At 43.2% G+C, this 21470-nt stretch overlaps 2 protein-coding genes across 3 annotated transcripts; both read left to right on the top strand.

The window, feature by feature from the left end:
• The first annotated feature begins 192 nt into the window (after positions 1-192).
• LOC308331533 (DNA-directed RNA polymerase III subunit RPC7-like) lies at positions 193-7243 on the top strand. Of its 2 annotated transcripts, none has more exons than XM_080786999.1 (8): positions 193-327; positions 1232-1385; positions 1709-1838; positions 3331-3399; positions 3544-3600; positions 4911-4993; positions 5140-5265; positions 6998-7243. In XM_080786999.1, exons 2-8 carry the CDS (start codon positions 1260-1262, stop codon positions 7082-7084), a joined length of 678 nt encoding a protein of 225 aa, XP_080643125.1. In that variant the 5' UTR covers positions 193-327; positions 1232-1259; the 3' UTR covers positions 7085-7243. The 2 variants fall into 2 exon arrangements, with proteins under 2 accessions (XP_080643125.1, XP_080643126.1); XM_080787000.1 differs by having other exon boundaries at positions 3544-3602; positions 4916-4993.
• Positions 7244-9595: 2352 nt separating this feature from the next.
• Positions 9596-14077, top strand: txnipa (thioredoxin interacting protein a). Its single transcript, XM_080788135.1, has 6 exons — positions 9596-10105; positions 10834-10909; positions 11017-11164; positions 11581-11940; positions 12252-12560; positions 12908-14077. The coding sequence occupies exons 1-6, from the start codon at positions 9853-9855 to the stop codon at positions 12953-12955; spliced, it is 1194 nt and encodes a 397-aa protein (XP_080644261.1). The 5' UTR covers positions 9596-9852; the 3' UTR covers positions 12956-14077.
• The last annotated feature ends 7393 nt before the right edge of the window (positions 14078-21470 follow it).

Raw genomic sequence — 21470 nt, 5'->3', positions numbered from 1 at the left:
GGCCCTTTAATACGGCCTGCCGCCCGCAGAACGTGCAAACATGACCCACTTTAATTTCATATATTAATTAGTAGCTTAATGACTAGTATTAAAATGTGTAATTGTGCAAGGCTGAGACAGAGTTCGGAAGACTCGGAAAGTCGGAACCATAAGCATTATGACGTTTCTAGTCGAAGGTCTGATGCAGACGGACTAACCAACATGGAGAGCGCTGCAGTGAAAACATCCGCTGTGAATAAACACAGTAACACACACAGATAGCGGCACGTTGCATCATCTGTTATATATTACAGGTTATTGATCATCCTTCATATAACACTCAAGACGGTAAGGAGACGTGACACTTAAGCTGTTCTGTCCTTGTTTTGTTTTGACATCATCATAATAGACTGTAATATAATCTGTTTACATGCTGTGGCCGTGGTGGAGGATGAATTACTCGGGGAGCATACTTTGGTCCGACATATCATTGGTTCGAAGGAGCACTCACATTGCTACTGTAGCAGTAGTATTACATACTTAAATATCACAATTTAGATAATATTCACAAGTTATCTATGAGAGTCTAAATCTTAGGCTAGCTTTTTTGTAAAAACATCATGCAGTGTATTAATCAAAATGTAAAATGGTTAATGTATGTTTTGTAATAATCTAAATCTACAAAGTAACTAGTAACTAAAGTTTTCAAATGAATGTATTGGAATAAAAGTACAATATTTGGATCTTAAATGAAATGCAGTGGAGTAAAAGTATTGGAAATTGGAAATACTCAAGTAAAGCACAGATGCCGCAACATTTCACTTTAAGTACAGTACTTAAGTAAATGTACTTGATGAAATTAAGAACTGTAGTAGTCGGTAACAGTGGTGGAAAGTAACTGTCATGTGTAATTTCTCCTTCATTGCGGTATCATAGCTGCAATTTGTAACACTAGATTGTTTTATAATGGGATGAATCTATAGTTGCAATACCCTCCATTGACAGCCCATTGATCCAAATAGAAATTCCCGATCTGTTTGTATAAACATTTATGCATAGAAGTGTATATTTGTATGTCTTTAAATGTTCTGTTTAATTGAAAATGGAGGACCCTGATGTAAACAAGTCTTTTTTCTGGTTTTATCCTTGTTTGTTAGATTTAGTCTCTCCTTGAACTGCACCCATTACTACAACAAACTGTTAATACAATTTACAGTCAATCAATCATTCAATGCTGTGCTTTTCATGACAGTGTTGTATGATCGCTGAGCAGCAGCATCATGGCTGGACGCGGCGGCGGCAGGGGGCGTGGTCGAACCAACATGACCTTTAACCTGGAGGATCTGGGCATCGGGAGAGGAGAAGCTCTTCCTCCTACCGCTGTCAAACCCACACCCCTGTTCCCTGTAAGTATTAACCCTGTTCCCTTAAACGTCTGTCCCTGTTCCCTGTAAGTATTAACCCTGTTCCCTTAAACGTCTGTCCCTGTTCCCTGTAAGTATTAACCCTGTTCCCTTAAACGTCTGTCCCTGTTCCCTGTAAGTATTAACCCTGTTCCCTTAAACGTCTGTCCCTGTTCCCTGTAAAGGTAAAGTAGCTTTCCGCTGCACAGACATCGGCGTTGGAAAGTGGTGGTTTGGACGAAATTCTGTTGTGGAATGTGCGGTGTGTACACATGTCTGACTCGGGATCTAAGTGTGTGTGTGCGTGTGTGTGTTCTCTCCATCAGCCCATGACAGCCCAGACCGTCCCCTTACAGACGGGAGAGGAGGTAGAGTACATGCTGGCATTGAAGCAGGAGCTGAGAGCTGCCTGCAAGACCCTGCCCTTCTACATCAGAAGAGCTGCACCCAGGAAAGGTACCGAACCATATAACCTCTTCCTTTTACATCCAGGAAAGGTACCAAACCATGTATTGCAACCCCTTCCTTTTACACCCAGGAAAGGACCTGAACATGCAGTGGTATACTAGAGGTGGGACACGGACGGATGCGCTGTGGAGCACTACCTGCTCCACTAGTTCAGTTCAGAGCCATTTGACTAGTTGCTTGATTGAGCTGCATGCGTTGTGTCTGTGAGAGTGTGTCTACCTTGTCGTGTTATCGATTTGTGATCACACACACACACACACACACACACACACACACACACACACACACACACACACACACACACACACACACACACTTACTAATCCCAATGTTTGTCTGGCAAGAGCCAGGTGTGACAGATTAAAAACAACCATTCGCACCTCTTAAGAAAGCTTATAAAGTAATCGACAGCGTTAATTAACATAGGTTTGGCATCTCCATTTTGATATGCATCGTGCCGCGTTTCGAGCTTGTAGATCTGCTACTTTTGATGCTTTAGTTTGCTTTAAATTATGCCACATGGCACATGCCAATAGGTGCAACTTGACAGCCACGCCCTAGGCCGGAAGACCTAGGCCTTGGCCTCCCTAGAGGCTCCCACGTTCTCTGCTGATACCGACAATGGAGAGTATGTACCAGGGGGGCAGTGAGGCTGGATTTGTGTGAAGCCACTAGGAAATCCTGACTTCCTGAAATTTCATATAATGGCCTGTTATGGCACTGTCATTGGGCCCAAAAAACCCCATAGAGGTCCATGTATTTGGGCCCAACTTCACCTAGACTGTATTACCTTAATAAACATGGTCATGAATACTTTCTGCTTCCAGTCACTAGTTTAAAGTCTCATTTCTCATGTCCTAATATTCTTTTTGGAAATTTATGGTCCCATTTATTTAAAAAATGACCATAAAGTCGAGTATGTTCTGAGGGGCGTGGCTACCGTTACAGTCTATGATCGGGATCCATCCCCCGCTCTAGTCAAAATAAAAACCAACGAAGAAGAAGGGGGGAAGTCCCGCCTCGTTGTCTGGGCCAGCCAATTGCCAGCTGGGCCCAAACGGATCTAGAAAGATGGCGATTGGACTGACAGGCTTCATCTTACGTCCATATCAGACCCGGAGAACGCTTTGTCCATATTGTTTTACAGTCTATGGTATGTACACACCCTCCTCATCTAGACTGAGCATTAGAGTTTACCACCTCTTTCTAAATTGTTGTTGTTGGTGAGTTTAACATTGTTTAATACAATCAGATTATATTAATTATACTATCAGATAGGACCTTTCTGTTTGGATGTGTGGGCTGTCAAGGCCATACACCTTGTTTTTTTGCCACTCAGTAGGTGTTCTCGCATAAAAATTTGAGAACTGCTGATTTTTAGATCACCCTTTGAGTTGGGTTTATTCACGCTTTGTATCATTATCGCTCAATAATGACCCGTTGATTATCCCTTGCTTAACATTGATATTTATGTTTTCAGATGTGGTTCGGTACTCTGACAAATACCACAAAGGAGAGCCCAGGGACAATACCATCGAATGGAGCCCAGGTGAGGAATGACTGCCACTGTGTCAAGTTTAACATATCACATAATGCTTGTTTTATTATTCAATTATTTTGAAATAATAGCGTTCTAGATGACCACTGATTCTCTCTCTCTCTCTCTCTCTCTCTGTGTACGCGCGCGTTTCAGACTGGAGTCGGTTACCCAAAGAGCTTTGTATCAAAGTCAGAAAGTCTCAGAGAAAAGGTAAGAATCGTTACGTTTGTACAGTTGGTAGTCACTTGAATTGGATGCAATGTCAGATGTATCATACATCTGACAGTCTTTTGACAGTCTGTCTCCTCTAGGCCATTGGTTCTCTAACCTCGAACCGTTTTGGTTTCAAAATTAAATAAAAAAACAGCCTGAAATTTGGTATAGGAGTGGGAGTGAACCTTCAGTGCAGAGTGGTGTCGCTCCAAATGTGGTGACGTTAGTGTTCTGCACAGTGTTCTACCCAAGACGGAAATAGCAAGACTCTGAAGCCATACTCCGGTCGGGTTTACTTCCTGTATATGCGTAAAGAGGGTGAACACATTTTTAGGAGACGGGAAGCAGGTTGGAGTCTATTTATTCCATTGGAAGAGTGGTCGTGAACAGGACCGCTTCTGAATCCTCATTTAGCTCCATGTTCACTTCAATATTGGACCTGATCGTCACAAACAGGGGGGCAGTCAGACAGATATTTTGTGAAGCCACTAAGGAAATTAAAGTTGTTAATTAAAGTTGTTGTGGCGCTGTCATTGGGCTCAAAAAAACCCATAGCCCCATAGAAGTCCATGTATTTGGGCCCAACTTCACCTAGACTGTATTACCTTAATAAACATGGTCATGAATACTTTTTGCTTCCAGTCACTAGTTTAAAGTCTCATTTCTAATGTCATAATATTCTTTTTGGAAAATTATGGTCCCATTTATAAAAGAAATTACCATAAAGTCGCACATGTTCTGAGGGGCGTGGCTACCGTTATAGTCTATGAACGGGATCCCCCACCCACTCGAGTCAAAATAAAAACCAACAAAGAAGAAGGGGGGAAGTCCCGCCTCGTTGTCTGGGCCAGCCAATGGGCCAGCTGGGCCCAAACGGATCTAGAAAGATGGCGACTTCCATTGCAAGGACTGACAGGCTTCATTTTATGTTCATGTTAGACCCGCGGAACGCTTTGTCCATATTTTTTACAGTCTATGGTCACAAACCACACAATAGAGCATGCATAAAGTGAGTGGAAAATCGAGTGGCAAAGTGTCTGGCAAAGTGAGTTTAACGTAGTTTAATGCAATCAGATGCATCAATGCATTCTGTTTGGATGTATGGGCTGTCAAGGCGAGAAAGTAGTTTTTTGCCATTTAGTAGGCGGGTACTTCCGGGTATGATGATGATGTCATGCGCATGCCCTCAAGAGTTTTATGCTAAAATAGTTTTTTTCAGAAACCAACGTACAGTATAAGTGTTTTGTGGTTGTCTGCACGTTTCTAAAGTTACAATTTAAGCCTAGTACTTGTCTGTTTATTTTCAGCGGGTCCAGTATGTCCACCTCCTCAAGTCAAAGCAGTGAAAAAATCCATCATGGCAAAAGAGGAGGTTCTTTCCAAACTGGAGGTAGGTTTCATTGCTAATCGTGTGTATGCACTGAGATTAACATTGTATTTAATTTGACAGTGGTCCCCGGACCACTGGTTGAAAACCACTGCCCTAAACCGCCGTTGTGTGTCTGTCCTCTCTACCTCCTGCCCCGTTCCACACAGACTCTAGAGAAGAAGGAGGAGATGGCGGTCAACTCGGGAGACGAGGACGAGGAGGAGAAGAAGAAAACCAACGAAGAAGAAGAACAGGCCGAGGAGGAGGAGCTGGACGAGGAGGACCTGGAGGAGGTAATGACATCATCAGCATCACCACCATAGAGTATTAAAAGGATAGAGACTGATCTGGTGCGAAGCTCCGCCCCCTCCGCTACTCATGTCAGTGGAAGTTGCTCAGTGGCGTTTTGAAGCACACGGAAGGACCGTCTACTTCCGCGTTTTTTCGCCGATTCAGCATTTCACAAATGCGGAAGTGCAGCTGGGCTTTAACATTGAGCGCTCGGTTGCACGGGGTTTCCTCGCCACGGGTCCGCCTGCAGTCCTTCCTCTTACCACTAGGGCCCAGCGCTTCAACGTTGGAGTGCCTCACTGGCCCCTTGATCACCACCTCCCTATAGTTTTAAGCCCAATCCACACCGAAGGATTGAGACGGGACGAGATGGTTTTATCAGCGGTGTGACATGTCTTGTTGTATGTCGACCCAAGTCAACCCGAGTGATTCAACTGATTCAATTCAATGGCCCAAACCATACCAATGGGTCGCCATGCAACTCCTCGCAACCGTTTGGTTTGCGAGGAGTTGCATGGTGACACTTTGGTGTGGTTTGGGCTTTAGACTGCGACAGAGGGGCGCCGTCTCAAGCGAACCTGAGCAACGAGAGCCACCACCGAGCGAGCTAAAGCAAACGAGTTGCCGTGGCGAACGTCTATTTCTCATATTCTAGCTACAAGTCTAGTATCACACACACAAAATACAAAACCATAAAGGTGTTGTTATGAATGCCATTCTATGCACACTTTCACAAAGCTGGTGCTGATGCTTATACATTCCAGCATACCTCTGACCACCTCCCGTTTCTGCGTTATGCCAATGCAAATCCCACGGGGGGGCGGACGTTTTAACTTTGCTGCCGGGTGAGAACGGACAATCCAAAAATAAACCCACCAGTCCCGAATGGGGATGTAGATGCAGAGCAGGAGCATGTCTCTCACACTCTCACTAAAACTATGACGAAAATAACTATTAATAACGCTAAGCAATGATGACTAAAACTGTGACTAGATATACCGGTAGTAAGTAATGGAGAAGAGATCAGTAGAACTAAGAAGACAAGTCATTTTATGCTTAGATTGTGTGTAGGTGTCGCACTCTGAAAATAGCAGATCTACAAGCTCACAAATGTGGGCGTGCAGGCAGCTTTTAACTTTTGCAAAACAATGTAGGGCATTCATTTACCAGAAATGTAAAAGTTTAAATTTGAAGATGCAAGGTCTCTGTCCAACATCAACGGTATTCTTGAACCCTTTTATGTCTCAACTTAAGATCTGAGGTCGATTGTAAAAAATACAATCTGTTAATAATATGTTTCTATGTCAGTGGTGCTCAAACATTTTCATGTCAAGGACCCCCATGTATTTGGCCGCCGGACCCCCGATATGAAATAATGTTGTTTCAGGGACACCCCAGAAGCAAAGAGAAAGAATATGTATTCAAAGATCTACAAGCTTGTGATATCTTGGATATCTGCTATTTTCCCAACAGTTTCCCAACAGTTTAAAATAATGGTTAAAAGTGGTTAAAAGCTAAGGTGGCACAGGTGCATTCCAGGTATTAATGGATTAACCCCTTCTATGTCTTAACGGCAAACTAACTAGTTATCAATGCAGCAACTGTAGCACCATAATAATTCTGAGTTAGTTGGTAGTTTATTAATCATTGTTTTTACTTGTGTGTAATTTTGGTTCCTTCTGTTAGATGGCGTTCACTGTTTTATTAGTTGTTGTTGGCGTTTTGTTTCCGCAGGAGACTGACTACATCATGTCATACTTTGACAACGGAGAGGACTTTGACAATGACAGCGATGACAATATAGATGAGGCGGTCTACTAGAACACTCCTGATGTCCTAGTGGTTCTCCCACTTCTTTTTATATTTTTATTATTGTGTCGTCCTTTTTGTCTTTTAAACTATTATTTTATTGCTGTTTTTTTTTTTACAACAACACGTTTGTTGTTTTTAAATGTACTTTATAAATGAATTTGTATTGGATTGGAATGCTGGTGGCTTCTACTTATTTCAACATTCATTTACGATGGCTAAAGCTTATTGTCAGTGTTAAAGCTGCACTATGCAACTTTCCTGTTCAAACCCAGTCAAAATGAACATACTGTATTATATCTATTATATACATTTGTGTGGGACTGGGACTTAGAGTATATACTCTAAGGACTGGGACCATACCATTACTACCTAGTACCTAGTGAAACTGATATAGTCTGGTTTCACTCAACTGATATTTTTTATTTGGGCATTCTGCCCCCCAGATGGCGCTAAAAGCCTGCTGAACAGTGACGTTGACAGGCCACTAGGTTAAAGTTCAAGACTGAGTTTCCTGGAAACTCTGTTTACACTGTAAAGGAATGTCATCCAAAGACCTTTTTCACATTCACTCGTGAGTCGTCTAGTTTTCTTTGTTTCGCTTATTCTATCTTTCTGGACACGTTTTCTTTTTTTTTGGGGATGGGGGGGAGGAAGACGACCCATGGTGTTAATGTTTTGGACAAAGCTTCCCAAAAAACATCCTCAAATAGACTGAACTGTCCCCTACATGCAATCTGAACCCCACTGGACCACAGTTTACACAGTGTGCTACTATTTCAACCATGTACGCTCGTAATGGTGTCTCCAACAAGCCCACCTGTTCTAGTACACAATAGATGGTACACAAGAACCCACGCCTCCCCTCTCTCTCTCTCGCTGTTCACGATCATGTTGTTTACTAAACATTGTCTCTTTGACGCATTTTTACAGCACATCAGCTTCAAATATGAGGGCAAAAGGCCTCATCATTTATTTGTAGACATGATTGATTGATTGATTGATTCAATATCATGCATTGCTGTGATGAAATTTAGGAAAAAAATCTGAAATTGTCTAAAAATAGTGAAGACGGCAGTAGCAATGTATTGTGAGCCTGTAGATTGGCTATTTTCACTATTTGAAAATAATGTATTAATTCATTATTATGAAAGTCATGAGCTTGCAAAGAACCCAAATACTCCAGAAATGTACTTAAGTCACCATGTCTAAAGCCCAAACCACAGCAAAGGGTCGGGTTGGTGTGGTTTGGGCTTTAGTTACTGTACTGTAGGCACAACATTCATGACCCAAAATGGCCTAATGCTGGTCCTGCTATTTTCCATTTCTAGTTACTCTAGTTACAACAGACTACAGAGACACACCCACAGCTGACCCCTGTCTACAATAATAAGGTTCAAGGTTGTACTTTATTGTTACATCTTGTGTAAAGTCAGGTAAGAGTAAAACTTATTTTGGTTTTTACTTTGGCTTAATTCAGACAACACAGCAACATAGACAATAACAATGCTGCTATTTCACTTAAACACACCAAGATTTGACAAATTCGATCAACACTCAAGTAGTGTATGCATACAGTACAGTTTATGATACACTGTCTGGGGCACAACTCTGAAGTGCAAACACATTATGACTTATCTGTATTTTGTTTTGCAGGTTTAACGTAAAACAAACATATTCATATTTAGTCTTAATGCAGTCTATTGAAATTGTTTGTATGAAGTAGTATTCTAATCATTAGGAACGTCTCGGAACCGAAAAACAAAACAAAAACATTTGACTCAGCCCTGCTTTGACTTCAAGGAGTCATTTGTCTTTGTGGTGCTTATTATGTTTATGTTTTTATAAAAAAACCGTCCTCTAAGAAACTATATTGACACTGATAAGTGAAATACTTGGTAGTCCTGTGTCAGTATACACTCTGCAAGAGCACATCTTGTGCTCAAGGTTACAGTATGATGATTCACTGGCTTTAAATTCATGCAATAAACACTGTATGATATAGGCTGACTGAATGTGCGTGACGAAAGTGTCGTGCAAACCCATTTCAGAACAGAAATATTGTGTATTTCTATAAAGCAATCTCTGGGGACCCATTCAAAAGTAGTGACAATAGCAGTGACTGACTTTGTCGATCAGCCTATATTTTCACATTTCTTGTGCATTTCTATGCAGCAGTGCAAACTCCTTTCATAATTTGTTCTTTTGAATACGTATTTACTTGATAATATAGCATTTTGTCCAGTGCCACCACTCACACTCGAGGTATTTAGTCTGACTCAGAAATCTTCCACACACAGTCACACCGCCCCCGTCCGTCCCCCACACCAGACAGCTGCGCGCGGAGCTTTGCAGCCCGCGGCCACGCGGTGTCCACGCGCCGCTTCTGCTCGCCGATTGGCCGCAACCGACCCAAACATTCGCTCCTCGACCAATGGGAGCCGTGTGCATGCGCCGAGCATGGCCGTGCCCACACGGACTGCGATCAACAACACGTCCTGGTATAAAAACCCAGCCTGAACGCCGCTGTTGTTTATACACACAACCACAGCGCGCACGCACCATGGACAATTGGACATACTAGCATAAATAATAACCAGCCTTTCTTCTTGATCACCTTTTGATCTCATTATAGGAGTGGTTATTGTTTTTCCAACTTTGCTTTGTTACATCCAATATATATATTTTTGGTCTCTACGATTTTGAGTGCATATTTTCTTTATTTCCGGGAAACTTCTCCAAAGCTTTTCGTTTTTGTCGGATAACACTGAGCAGTCATCATGGTAGCGATGAAGAGGGTGAAGACGTTCGAAATCGTGTTCTCCGACCCCAGCAAGACGTTCTACTGCTCCGGGGACAAGGTGGCCGGCAGGGTGCGCGTGGAGGTGGCCGAGGTGACCAGGGTGTCCGCCCTGAAGGTGCTGGGTCTGGGGGTCGCCAAGGTGCAGTACGCCAAGGGCAAGCAGCGCTGCAGGGAGGAGATGCAGTACCTGAGATACGAGGAGACCCTCCAACTGGACGATCAGCCTGCAGGTGAGATGATCTAACTGTTAGGAAATGAAATACTCTTTCTTTGTGATACGTTATGCATCATATTAGAGTTCTCCAGAAGCAAAGGTTTGAGTTAAAAATGTTTGCTTCAAGAAATTGTATATCTTTTTAATAGCCAAACATAATGGTTTAAATGATTAATTGTGATGCTATATTAACACATTTCGCTGGGGACTCCTGGGAGAACCAATCAACTACATAACATTGTTTACTTATGCATAATGCATCTGGTTTATAATTTAACTAGTGAAACAAGTGGAACCAAATGGACCCTCACTGGCCTATTTGGTTCCATGTGTACCCTTGCCAGAGTTTGCGAATGGATAAATTAACAAGTGATATATCAGGAGGTTGTTTTATTATGCATATAAATAACTTAGCAGCTTCAGTTTACACTAGTATCAAGTTAAGTAAACATTGGCATGGTGTTGGTGCCAGGGGGGTGCCAGGGGGGCACATCTAGCATCGAAAGCATATTTTGGCCAAAGTTCAACTGTGTCACTCACTGGGAAGTTGATCAAACATCTAATGTTGGTGCATCAACCTGACATTTCACCGTAGTTGGCAATCCCTTACATATGATAGCAATGCAAATCTATGATAATAATAATGATCATAATATTTCACTCGTAAAATGCAGCCCAAATTGGTTTGTACACGGTAACACCATTGTAATTAAGTCTCATATTTGTATTGTTTTTTTGTCACAGATTCCGATGGTTCGGTGCTCCTGAGGCCAGGCAACAAGTATGAATACATGTTCGGCTTCGAGCTGCCACAGCAAGGGTAAGTCTCTGACACTATTATAGCAATGACATCCAAACCACTGCCCCTCACCTAATATAGTCACTGCTAGTTCAACCGTTTGTAAACAGAGTTTATGTTTTGTGCAGGCAGCTGGTGTCCTCCTACAAGGGGAAATTCGGCTATGTCCAGTACTACGTCAAGGCCCTGATGGAGCGGCCCGGTCAGCCCGCCCAGGAGTGCAAGAAACACTTTGAGGTGGAGGAGCCCCTGGACGTCAACACGCCCGACCTACTGGTGAGTCGCACTGAACAAATCACAATTTAACAGATTCTGTTATCCAGAGATAAGCAAGGTAAACGCATATGGTGCAGAACACACACTATAGACATTGAGTGTAGTGCCTCCGTAAACAAGGAAGTTAAACAATGAACCAAGCATCTAAATGGCATGATATCTAACGTTCTGTACATTGTGGTTCAGGCCAGGGACATATGCACTACAGAATTTCAAGGACCCTCGGTTTGAAAGGCATTAGGCCTCGGACCCCCATGTATTTTACCTAAAAATGGAACTTAAATGGACCTTAAATTACACTTAGGATACCAGGTAAACAATGGACCTAGCACATGCGAATGTGAGGTTAGCAATGCCATGTGACGTCCATGGCATGCTAAACCAGCTATCTGACAGAGTTGTGTTTTTCGGTTCAGTCTCCCGCAGGCGGCATGAAGGAGAAGAAGGTCACGTGCATGTTCATCCCCGACGGCCAGGTGTCACTGAATGCCAAGATCGACCGGCAGGGCTTCTGCGAGGGCGAGGATATCTGCATCAACGCCAAGTTCGAGAACACCTGCTCGCGCATCGTGGTGCCCAAGGCGGCCATCATCTCCAAGCACATGTACCAGGCCAACGGGCGCACCAAGGTGTTCCGCCAGAAGCTGTCGTCGGTGCGCGGTAACCACATCATCTCGGGGATGGGCGACGCCTGGCAGGGCAAGACCATCCGGGTGCCCAAGATCAAGCCCTCCATGCTGGGCTGCAACATCATCCGCGTGGAGTACGCCCTCATGGTGAGTTCCACTATACGTCTGGAGAGGTTTTAGCCTGGATACAACCGGTGGTGGACAGTAATCAAGTGCATTTCTAGGAAGCAACCCCCTGGGACCCAAAATGACAAGAAATACATTATGAATGTTTTACCACTTAAACTAAAGCCTATTTGTGAAATGTGGCCGACCAATAAGCTAATTATAGCCGATCTGCATTTTGGGGGTCCTTGACATAGAAAAGTTTGAACACCACTTGATATAGCAACATACGTTATTTCAGAAAACTGTTTAGAAGAATTCTTTCTTATAATCGGCTTCCCTCCCTCCCCCAGATCTACATCCACATCCCGGGCAGCGAGAAGCTGATCCTGGAGCTGCCCCTGGTCATCGGCACGGCCGGCCTGGGCAGCCGCAGCAACAGCGTGAGCAGCCAGGACGGCTCGGTGGTCAGCAGCACCGCCTCGCAGAGCTGGGTGTCACTGCGCTGTCCCTCCAACCCGCCCAGCTACTGCGACGTGACGCGTGACTGCCGCCTGGACCAGCCCCTCACGCCGCTGCTGGACGACTTCGATGATGGCGACAGCCCCATCTTCATGACCGCCCCTGTCTTCCAGTTCCCACCCCCGCCCGCCTACACCGAGGTAAGGGTCCTGACCACTGTGTGTTTTGCCAAGATGCTTGAAAAGCACCTGGACTACATTTGCTACTACCTCTAGTAGCAACCGTAGTGGACAACTTTTCATGATTGGCTGCCTCATCTCTAGGCTGCCTATAAGCCAATGGGAGACTTACCCATAAAACCCATTCTTAATGATTTTTACTTGGGCTACTATTACTTGCTAATATAGGCAATATTTTATCATTTTATACTCTATGCTGGAAATAGCATCTACTATTTCCACCATTTTCCACCAAATTGCAATCTATCGATTTAGGCCCGACAGACAAATCTGACTTGCATTTTTGCTGTCTTTTGTCATGTTTACAGGTTGACGAGGAGTACCACGGGAACGCACGCATGCTCCAAGTCTGCTGAACGGGCTTGTCGGGGAACTACTCCTCACTTCACCACTTTGTATGACTCGAGAGAAGATTGGCGAACTAATGAGAGACGACGCATTGAATGGATGTTGTGATGTGACGCTCAGTCACACACACACACACCATGGACTGGTCAAAAAGACAAGAGGTCAAGGTCTTCTCTGCCTGTGCTCTTCAAGCTATCGCTCATCAATCTAAACCATCTTGGCCGGTGTGAAACACTGACCGCTCTGAGCTCTTCTGCAGGTGCACCGCTGTATGCGTTTCAATATGATTCTACTTTCCAGAGTCCTTGACTGTTTTTAAGTCAAGGACTTGAGGACTTGCGAGGCTGTGCTTGTCGATTGCAAAAAACGAATGCAAACACTCCATGACTTTTTCCCCAAGGGCTGACTGTTCTTTGCAATTTTTTGGCATTCCAAAACGAGCCATGTATTTTTCCTATAGGGATTATCGCCATCCCATCCTTAATTGTTACTTTTGTGTTTATTTCAAAAGGATATATACGTGGCAATATTATGTCAGAATGTTGTGAACATTTTTGTCAAGGGATTACTGCATGTTAAAATTATGTCTTCCTTAGATATTAAGGGTCTCACCATGCAGCATCCGTATATTATTGAGTTCCAGTGTTCTTTTTTGTCCAAGTTATGTGTTTGATTCCTATATGGCATTGCACTTTCTAATGGATGCATTTTTGTTGCTGTAAAACTGCCTACGAGCAAGTTTCAGTTTTGTTTTTGATGTCGTTATGAACAATGTTTCTGATGCTGGATGAGGATATTCTTCCAGGGGACTAGTTAAAACCTCAAACTGTTAAAGGTTTATTACAAAGCAATGTAGTGTAAAAGCCACAAGATCTTTGACACTACAAAGTGCCAAACCTGACAGACAGGCACCTTAGGTGAAGCTTTTCAGCAAACCAATCCTTTCAACACAAGCATTTCATTGGAGCTGCGCTCGCCGCGGCACTAACTCCAAACATCTTTGTTCTTCCACTAAATTGACTCACTGTTGAGAATGTAGACATTATGCTATGCATCCTTTAAAATTTGTATATATATTTTTGTATGAAACCCTATGGGTGAGTTTTCTATAAAATAAAGATTTGAACAAATCATTGACTATTCTTTTATTTGAAAATCAGAATCATCATTGATCTCAGAATTGCTGTGGATGTAATCAATGTACTGAATACTTGCCTTGGTGTATGATAAATTCAAGAAATGTACCGGTAACTTTATGCTAGATATTTATATTGTGGTTGTCGTTTAGTGTTCTCCACGAAAGGAACATAAAGGCATGGCATGGCCAACTGGTATTATCTATTCACAGCATGGCCATGTAAAGTATGGTATGATTGCATTTTGCCCAAAGTTAAAAGTCAATAATGGCCAAACATACCACAATTTCACGGTTAATAAGCCATTTTGCATTGTGATTCAACACATGGTGAGCTTGTAGATCTGCTATTCTCAAAGAGTTTATACTGTATATACATTTGAAATGGGACATTCTGCACACTTACTTTTGGTGCCAATACAGGTACTGTACTACAGTAAATAAAACTTGAATACAGGACTTTTACTTGTATTGATACTTTTACTTCATTAAAACGTGAGTACCTTTACCATCACTGCAGACAAGGTCAGAGAGAGAGCATGATTGGGCAGGGCACTGCGTCAGGCACCTGCTGGCCATGAGCAAACTGACACTGTGGGAGACAACCCACTGAACCCAGGGCACAGCCAGGAAGGGACAAACACACACCTGACTCTGTTTTCCTAGTGTTTTGCCCAGGTGGACGTATAGGGCATCCCTCTGTTTCCTTAAACAATCGTATTATGTTTGATTGATCATAATCATAAAATATGTAGAAATACAAAAGTGCATAGTACAGCTTTAACCCCCTAATTGCTCCACAGAGAACTGCTCCCCAAAAGCGCGTATTGCACCTAATAGTTGGGACGGATAAATGTCAGGGGACTAATTTAGTCATTTCTAATGTATATCTTCTGTTTGCATTGCAGTAGACATGCAGACCTGCTCTGCAAGTAGCTTGACGTGCTCGCCACACACAGCAGCCGGCCGAGAGGTTAGCGGTGACGTCACGGTACCTCCTGTGAGCTGACAGATAAGTGCTTGTTTATCTTTAACATTCCATCCTTTAGTTTAAACACTACTGTCCCCCGAGGTCCTCCGAGGTTTCACCCGTGCACGTCTTTCTTCTGCTTTTTACACCTCATTATACAGCAATATAGGGTCGTGTGGGGGGGGGGCTAGCCCTGCAGGTCCATTGCTTATAGCGAATGCAGGTCTTTTCCTTGTGTAGTATTTAATTATTGTGGTATTGGTATGCTACCCACTGGGCCATGGCTAGGCCTACATATGCCTCCGATTCTTCTGTTCATGTCGTGCGTGTGTTTGAGTGTGAGGCTCACATAAAAAATGCATTCTTAAACCTGAGCAAAATAGTAGATCAACAAATAAATAAACTGTGCGTTTATATAGCGCTCTTATCCAAAGCATTTTCTTTCTATTCAATTTAATTTAATTAATTATTTCCATGGCCTTGAAATAATTTATTGTTATAATTCTGGCATTTGGCCTTGGACAAATGGACACATGGCGTGCGTGCGTTCGTGCGTGCGTGTGTGTGCGCGCGTGAGAGAGAGAGAGAGTACCAGCAACATAGCTGCTGTTTGTAGTGACAATACATAATCATAATGTTGATGTAAGTTGAGTGATATTTTGACTTGCACTCACTTATGTTGGAAAACATGGAAAGTGTTACAGTCAATCACTCAATCTCCTGTGTTTCTACTAGTAGGGTAACTTGAAGTCACTTCAGAGTGCTGACAGTGTGTCAAATAAGAGGAAGAGACCTTACATAACTTACATTACACTGTTATGAAACATCTTCAGTGAGCAGCCTAAAGGACATGCCCCTGGCTATTTGTAGACGTTACTTCTGCTTTTAAAACACATTCTTTTGAAAATAATTGAACTTGGGGTTAAATAGTGGTTAGTGCTGCCATTCCTTGGACTCCTAGGATTAACAGTGTGATACCAAACTTGCGTGCGCACACACACACACACACACACACACACACACACCACACCACACCACACCACACCACACCACACCACACACACACACACACACACACACACACACACACACACACACACACACACACACACACACACTGTATTTGATACATTGTTTTATACCTCTGGGACCCCAATCTACATCGAAAGTCCTCAGTGCTAATTTAACTCTTACAGGTCCATTTGTTTCTATTTGTACACTCTTACAGACCTCTAAGGGTCCATAATTGGTTCCATTTGTACACTCAGAGTTACAGAACTGTAAGGGTCCATAATTGGTTCCATGTGTACACTCTCAAAGTTACAGAACTGTAAGGGTCCATTTGATTCCATTTGTACACACTCAGAGTTACAGACTTGTAGGGTCCATTTGGTTCCATGTGTACACTCTCAGAGTTACAGAACTGTAAGGGTCCATTTGATTCCTTTTGTACACACTCAGAGTTATGACCCTAGAGATCCATTTGGGACCCTGGTGGGTCCCCGGACCCAATGTTGAGAACCGACAACGCAATACCCTCTTCAACTGTTGCCATGACAACAAGTAGTATACTTGCTATCTTCTAGCGTACAGGTTGGGTCACACAGCAGCAAACATGATCAGACTTGGGTGTGTCTGCAAGCCAGTTTTGTATGCAAGGAAGTAATATGTTGCTAGTTGTTACTTATTACTAGGGAATCGGATGTACACTCATAGAATTATAAAGGATATATGCGGACTGCCCTGCCCCCTGCTATTCATTTCGATGGAAGTTGCTCAGTGTCGTTTAAAAAAGTGCTCAATGTTAAACCCCTAGCTGCACCAGTAGGGCTCAGCGCTTCAATGCTGGCCAGCCTTTTCATAGGGGCTTGTGTACGTTCCTCTAGCCGAAGTTCGATTACCGATTATTTGCATGGTCAAATTATCTTCTGCCGAATTTGGGGGTTTTCAAAATAAAAGACCCCCTGCAAACAGCAGGCAGGGAAGCAACAGCGCCGGAGTTCAATGGTGGCAGTCAATGTCTGTTTATTGTATTTAAGTATATTTTTATGCCAATACCTTAATAATTGTACTATAATTTTGAATGCAGGTCTTTTCCTTGTATAGTATTTAATTATTGTGGTATTGGTATTGGTATTCTACTTTTGTTTTTCCAGCAAGCAGTGATATAATAGTTCTTCCTAGAAGTGTCTTACCAGGAAATAATAAACCACAGTGTTCCATCCCACCATGTGTTCAAATACTGTACTCTGACTGGCTAAATATAACCAGTGGTACAGTAGACAGTAACTAAGTATAGGCCTACTTTTACTTGGTAGTGCAGCCGGATCAGTTTGATCCTGGGCTCCCCCCTGAGTTAGTGTCGAAGTGTGGGACTCAGCTCCTCACCAAGAAAATACATTCTCAAGTAAAGTACAGATCCTTAAAACTGTAACTCAAGTACAGCAACTAATAGTGTTATGTGTGCATGTGCGTGTGCGTGCCTGCGTGCGTCGAGGTGAAAGCAACATGCCAGGAGACATTGAGTCTTGTGTCAGACTTGGCATTGGCATTGAACATCTCCATTTGTTTGGTCTGGCTCTTCTGAGAGGTGGCTTTATGTAAGATAATTATTATTTACACAATATACTGTATGCCTATACAGTGTAGATCTTTTACTTTTTCTTTTTCATGCTTTACATGACATTGAATCAATAGGAATGTGATTGATATGTATTTTTAGTAACTTAGTATTCCTATTGCAGTATTGATACTTTTACTTATGTAAAACATGTGAGTAGCCTACGTTTTCCATCACTGTGAGAGTGTGAGCACATGCAGTGATCAGATGTTTACATAATCACAGCAGCTGTTCCCTGGAGAGAGGGGCATTCTCTCCCATGCAAAGTTACCATGTTTACCCAGGGTAACTGGACTAAGCTCAAGAACTTGTTTACAGCCAGGCCCTGCACATAGAACATTTCATGGTAGGGGTTCAATGCCTTGCTCAAGGGCACTTCAACTGTGGTAGTTTTAACGTGCCGGTCCGGGGATACAAACTGGCGACCTTCCGATATCAAGACCGCTCCGCAAACCATTCGGCCATCACATGCCAGTATATGTGACCCCTGTACTTACTGTCCGTCACCTGCACCCACCCTCACTGTAGCACCCAATAGCTTTCTGGTCATGGGAGACTAGGAGGACGTCATATTCGTGGAAATCGTTAAAGTGTTACTTTTATACTAGGTCACATCTATTCTTTCTAATCACCTTTCGCCCAATTCGGAGCGAGCGCCGAATTGGGCGAAAGGTGACTTGATGTGAGCTGCGACCAGTCACAGACATGCACGCTATTTCCTTCCACTACATGTATTGAATGTTATTTTGCAAATTAAAATCTATCTATAAATGCGCCAAGTCTCTGTATACGTACGTACGTGTGTACGTCTGTAATCCACGTAACTCGAGAACCATTCTCCCCACCGACTTCAAATTCGACACACGCGTTCCACACCCCCACAGGGAGTGCAGTGCCTGGTGTCGAGTCGGTCGGACCCACGGTTGTCCAGAACTGCCACGAAAGGCCTCTGCCCAGGCTCCATATATGGAGCTGGCCTGTTCTGCCATCACAAATAGGTTCTGACATCTGCATACACTCCATATTTGGGCATGCCTGACAAAGAACTCCATATATGGCCATAAAAGGGACACATGCATAATAACTGGGTGAGGCATGCATTTCCATCTTGCATAGTTCCAAGTAGGCCAGTGCCCAACCGGCACCATTCTAGTTATTACAAAAATACGTGATCCAATAAGCCCTTTTTATACTATTTGGAAATAGCTGATCTACAAGCTCACACCGTGATATTGTGGTATTGCTACCTTTGCTATAAAACAATAACAATATAAATCACAAGTCATGGGAGATGGATGTCATTTTCCAGGAGGGTGTTAGAATGTTATGTCTATTCTACTCATCCTTCCACTCACATGTTGTTTGTACACTCTCAGGGTTATAAATGGGTAGATGGCTGTGCACCAAGCCCCACAATGCACCGCTCACCTCTCTTAAACTCTGTTGTTTGCGTGTGTGACACTAAATATATCTCACTCATGTGTCTGTGTGTATCACTGATGGCCATGAGAGGCCATGGCGGGAATAGTAGCTAGCCTATTTGGAACTAGTTTTTGAAACTCAAGTATATAGTTGTGGTTTAGAACTGTCTCCAAAACTATGGAATGCACTTCCCATTACAATCAGAACTGCAGCCTCACTCCCAATCTTCCGCCGTAGTCTGAAAACCCACCTCTTCAGATTCCATCATGGCCTGTAGCACTTACCCTAGCCCTGACGACCTTACAGACGTATGCAAAGGCCCAACTTATGTAACTTAGATAGCATTTTATGTAGACTTATAGCAGTTTATGTAGACATAGCACTATAAAGTATACATGCATAGTTTCATTATATAGATATTCCACTGTTACGTTCTTAGCTTACGTATAATTCATGATAACTACTTTTTTATTACTTGCTTAATGTAAATCACTCTGGATTAAGAGCACCTGTTAAATGCCTAAATTGTAATTGTAAATTAGTCGGTTTCAGCCATCTCATTTATCCCTGGATTGCTTCATAAATCCCACGTGAACGAGAGTGTATAAGCTCATTCCTGGGCTCGATTTTAACATTATATCATAATATAATGTATAAACCAGCTTATTTGACCAGTAGTATCTATCTACAGGCCTACACTTGACTCGAGTACTGGGTTTGAGTACTTTGTACCACCACTGCATTTGTCACAGCCTCACAGGCCTTGTGGGACATAAACTCAGGCCAGGTGATATTTCTTCAGACCCAGTAAGGTGACAGCTAGGGACTGCATAAGGACTGCAGAGTAAAGGTGACTGCAGTCACCTTTACTCTAAAATAACTTTACAATAACTTTAAATGGGGACATGACATCAGCATGCTGCCCCCCTGGGCATTTATCTATTCATGTTGATGACTCTAAGTTATTATAAACTCCTTCGCCCTACGAGGAGTGCCATCTCCTGGCACAAACACTGTTTGTGCCAGGAGATGGCACAGAGAGAGAGAGAGAGAGATTTACAACTGACGTTAACGCTAAAGATATTCATGTATAGTATTCAATATTCAATTACTTATTTCTACATATTATATTTTTCAATTATATTTTTCAATTTAAATCTGATTTGGAATTTGTTTCATTGTCCTCAATGATACCAACAGGAAAAATAACTATTTGGACGTAACGCCAAACATTACTGTATAGTTCCCTTCCCAACATTACAGGATATTTCCAAACATTGCTGTAAGAATTTGGGACGTGTGGAGCGTTGTCCCAGCGTTTTTAGTGAAGGTACTTCAGCTTCCCTGCTTTGGCTGATCTGAGTGCGCGGGAGGGTTTGTAGGGTTCGATCAGACTTGCAAGATATGGGGGAGCCATACCTTTGGTTGCTTTGAATGCCAGAATCAGAGTTTTGTTTCGATGCGGGCAGCGACCAGGAGCCAATGGAGGGAGCGGAGAAGGGGGGAGACATGTGAGAATTTTGGCTGGTTGAAGACCAAGTGAGCTGCGGTATTTTGGAGAGGCTTAAGTGTGCATCAGGGGGGCAGTCAGACAGATATTTTGTGAAGCTACTAAGGAAATCGGGATTTCCTGAAAGTTCATATAATGGCCTGTTGTGGCGCTGTCATTGGGCCCAAAAAACCCCAAAGCCCCATAGAAGTCCATGTATTTGGGCCCAACTTCTGCTTCCAGTCACTAGTTTAAAGTCTCATTTCTAATGTCATAATATTCTTTTTGGAAAATTATGGTCCCATTTATTTAAAAAATGACCATAAAGTCGCGTATGTTCTGAGGGGCGTGGCTACCGTTACAGTCTATGATCGGGATTCCCCACCCACTCGAGTCAAAATAAAAACCAACGGAGAAGAAGGGGGGAAGTCCCGCCTCGTTGTCTGGGCCAGCCAATGGCCAGCTGGGCCCAAACGGATCTAGAAAGATGGCGATGTACAATTCAAGGACTGACAGGCTTCATTTTACGTTCATGTTAGACCCGCGGAACGCTTTGTCCATATTTTTTACAGTCTATGGTGTGCATGCAGGTAGGCCAGTAGTAAGGGAGTGACTGTTATCTGGATCAAGAGCTGGACTGACTCCTGGGTGAGGAACTGTCTAATTCGTCGTATTTTGTAGTGTAAGCCTACAGGTTCATGTGGGATTTATGAAGCGATCCAGTCAATCCTATACACGCCCTTTAGCCTGGCCCAGCCACCATGATTTCGGGTATAGTGTGGCGGGTGGTGTTGGGAGCAATGCGCTGGATCATTGGTTCATTGATCTGAGCGCCCGCACCCGCCGCCGTCCGTCCCTCCCCTCTCTGGTAGAAAACCTCGGACAAC

The sequence above is a fragment of the Protomyctophum bolini genome (assembly GCF_963924005.1).
Source record: "Protomyctophum bolini genome assembly, chromosome: 17".
NCBI lineage: Eukaryota > Metazoa > Chordata > Actinopteri > Myctophiformes > Myctophidae > Protomyctophum > Protomyctophum bolini.
Note: the sequence above shows the minus strand (reverse complement) of the source record. Positions and strands in the feature narration are given on the sequence as shown.

Coding starts and splice junctions, on each gene's coding strand:
- LOC308331533 (XM_080786999.1), top strand. CDS start 1,260: ATGGCTGGACGCGGCGGCGGCAGGGGGCGTGGTCGAACCAACATGACC. Junction 3,601..4,910: donor CAGAAAGTCTCAGAGAAAAG/GTAAGAATCGTT, acceptor GTTTATTTTCAG/CGGGTCCAGTATGTCCACCT. Junction 5,266..6,997: donor ACGAGGAGGACCTGGAGGAG/GTAATGACATCA, acceptor TTGTTTCCGCAG/GAGACTGACTACATCATGTC.
- txnipa (XM_080788135.1), top strand. CDS start 9,853: ATGGTAGCGATGAAGAGGGTGAAGACGTTCGAAATCGTGTTCTCCGAC. Junction 10,910..11,016: donor TTCGAGCTGCCACAGCAAGG/GTAAGTCTCTGA, acceptor TGTTTTGTGCAG/GCAGCTGGTGTCCTCCTACA. Junction 12,561..12,907: donor CCCCGCCCGCCTACACCGAG/GTAAGGGTCCTG, acceptor TCATGTTTACAG/GTTGACGAGGAGTACCACGG.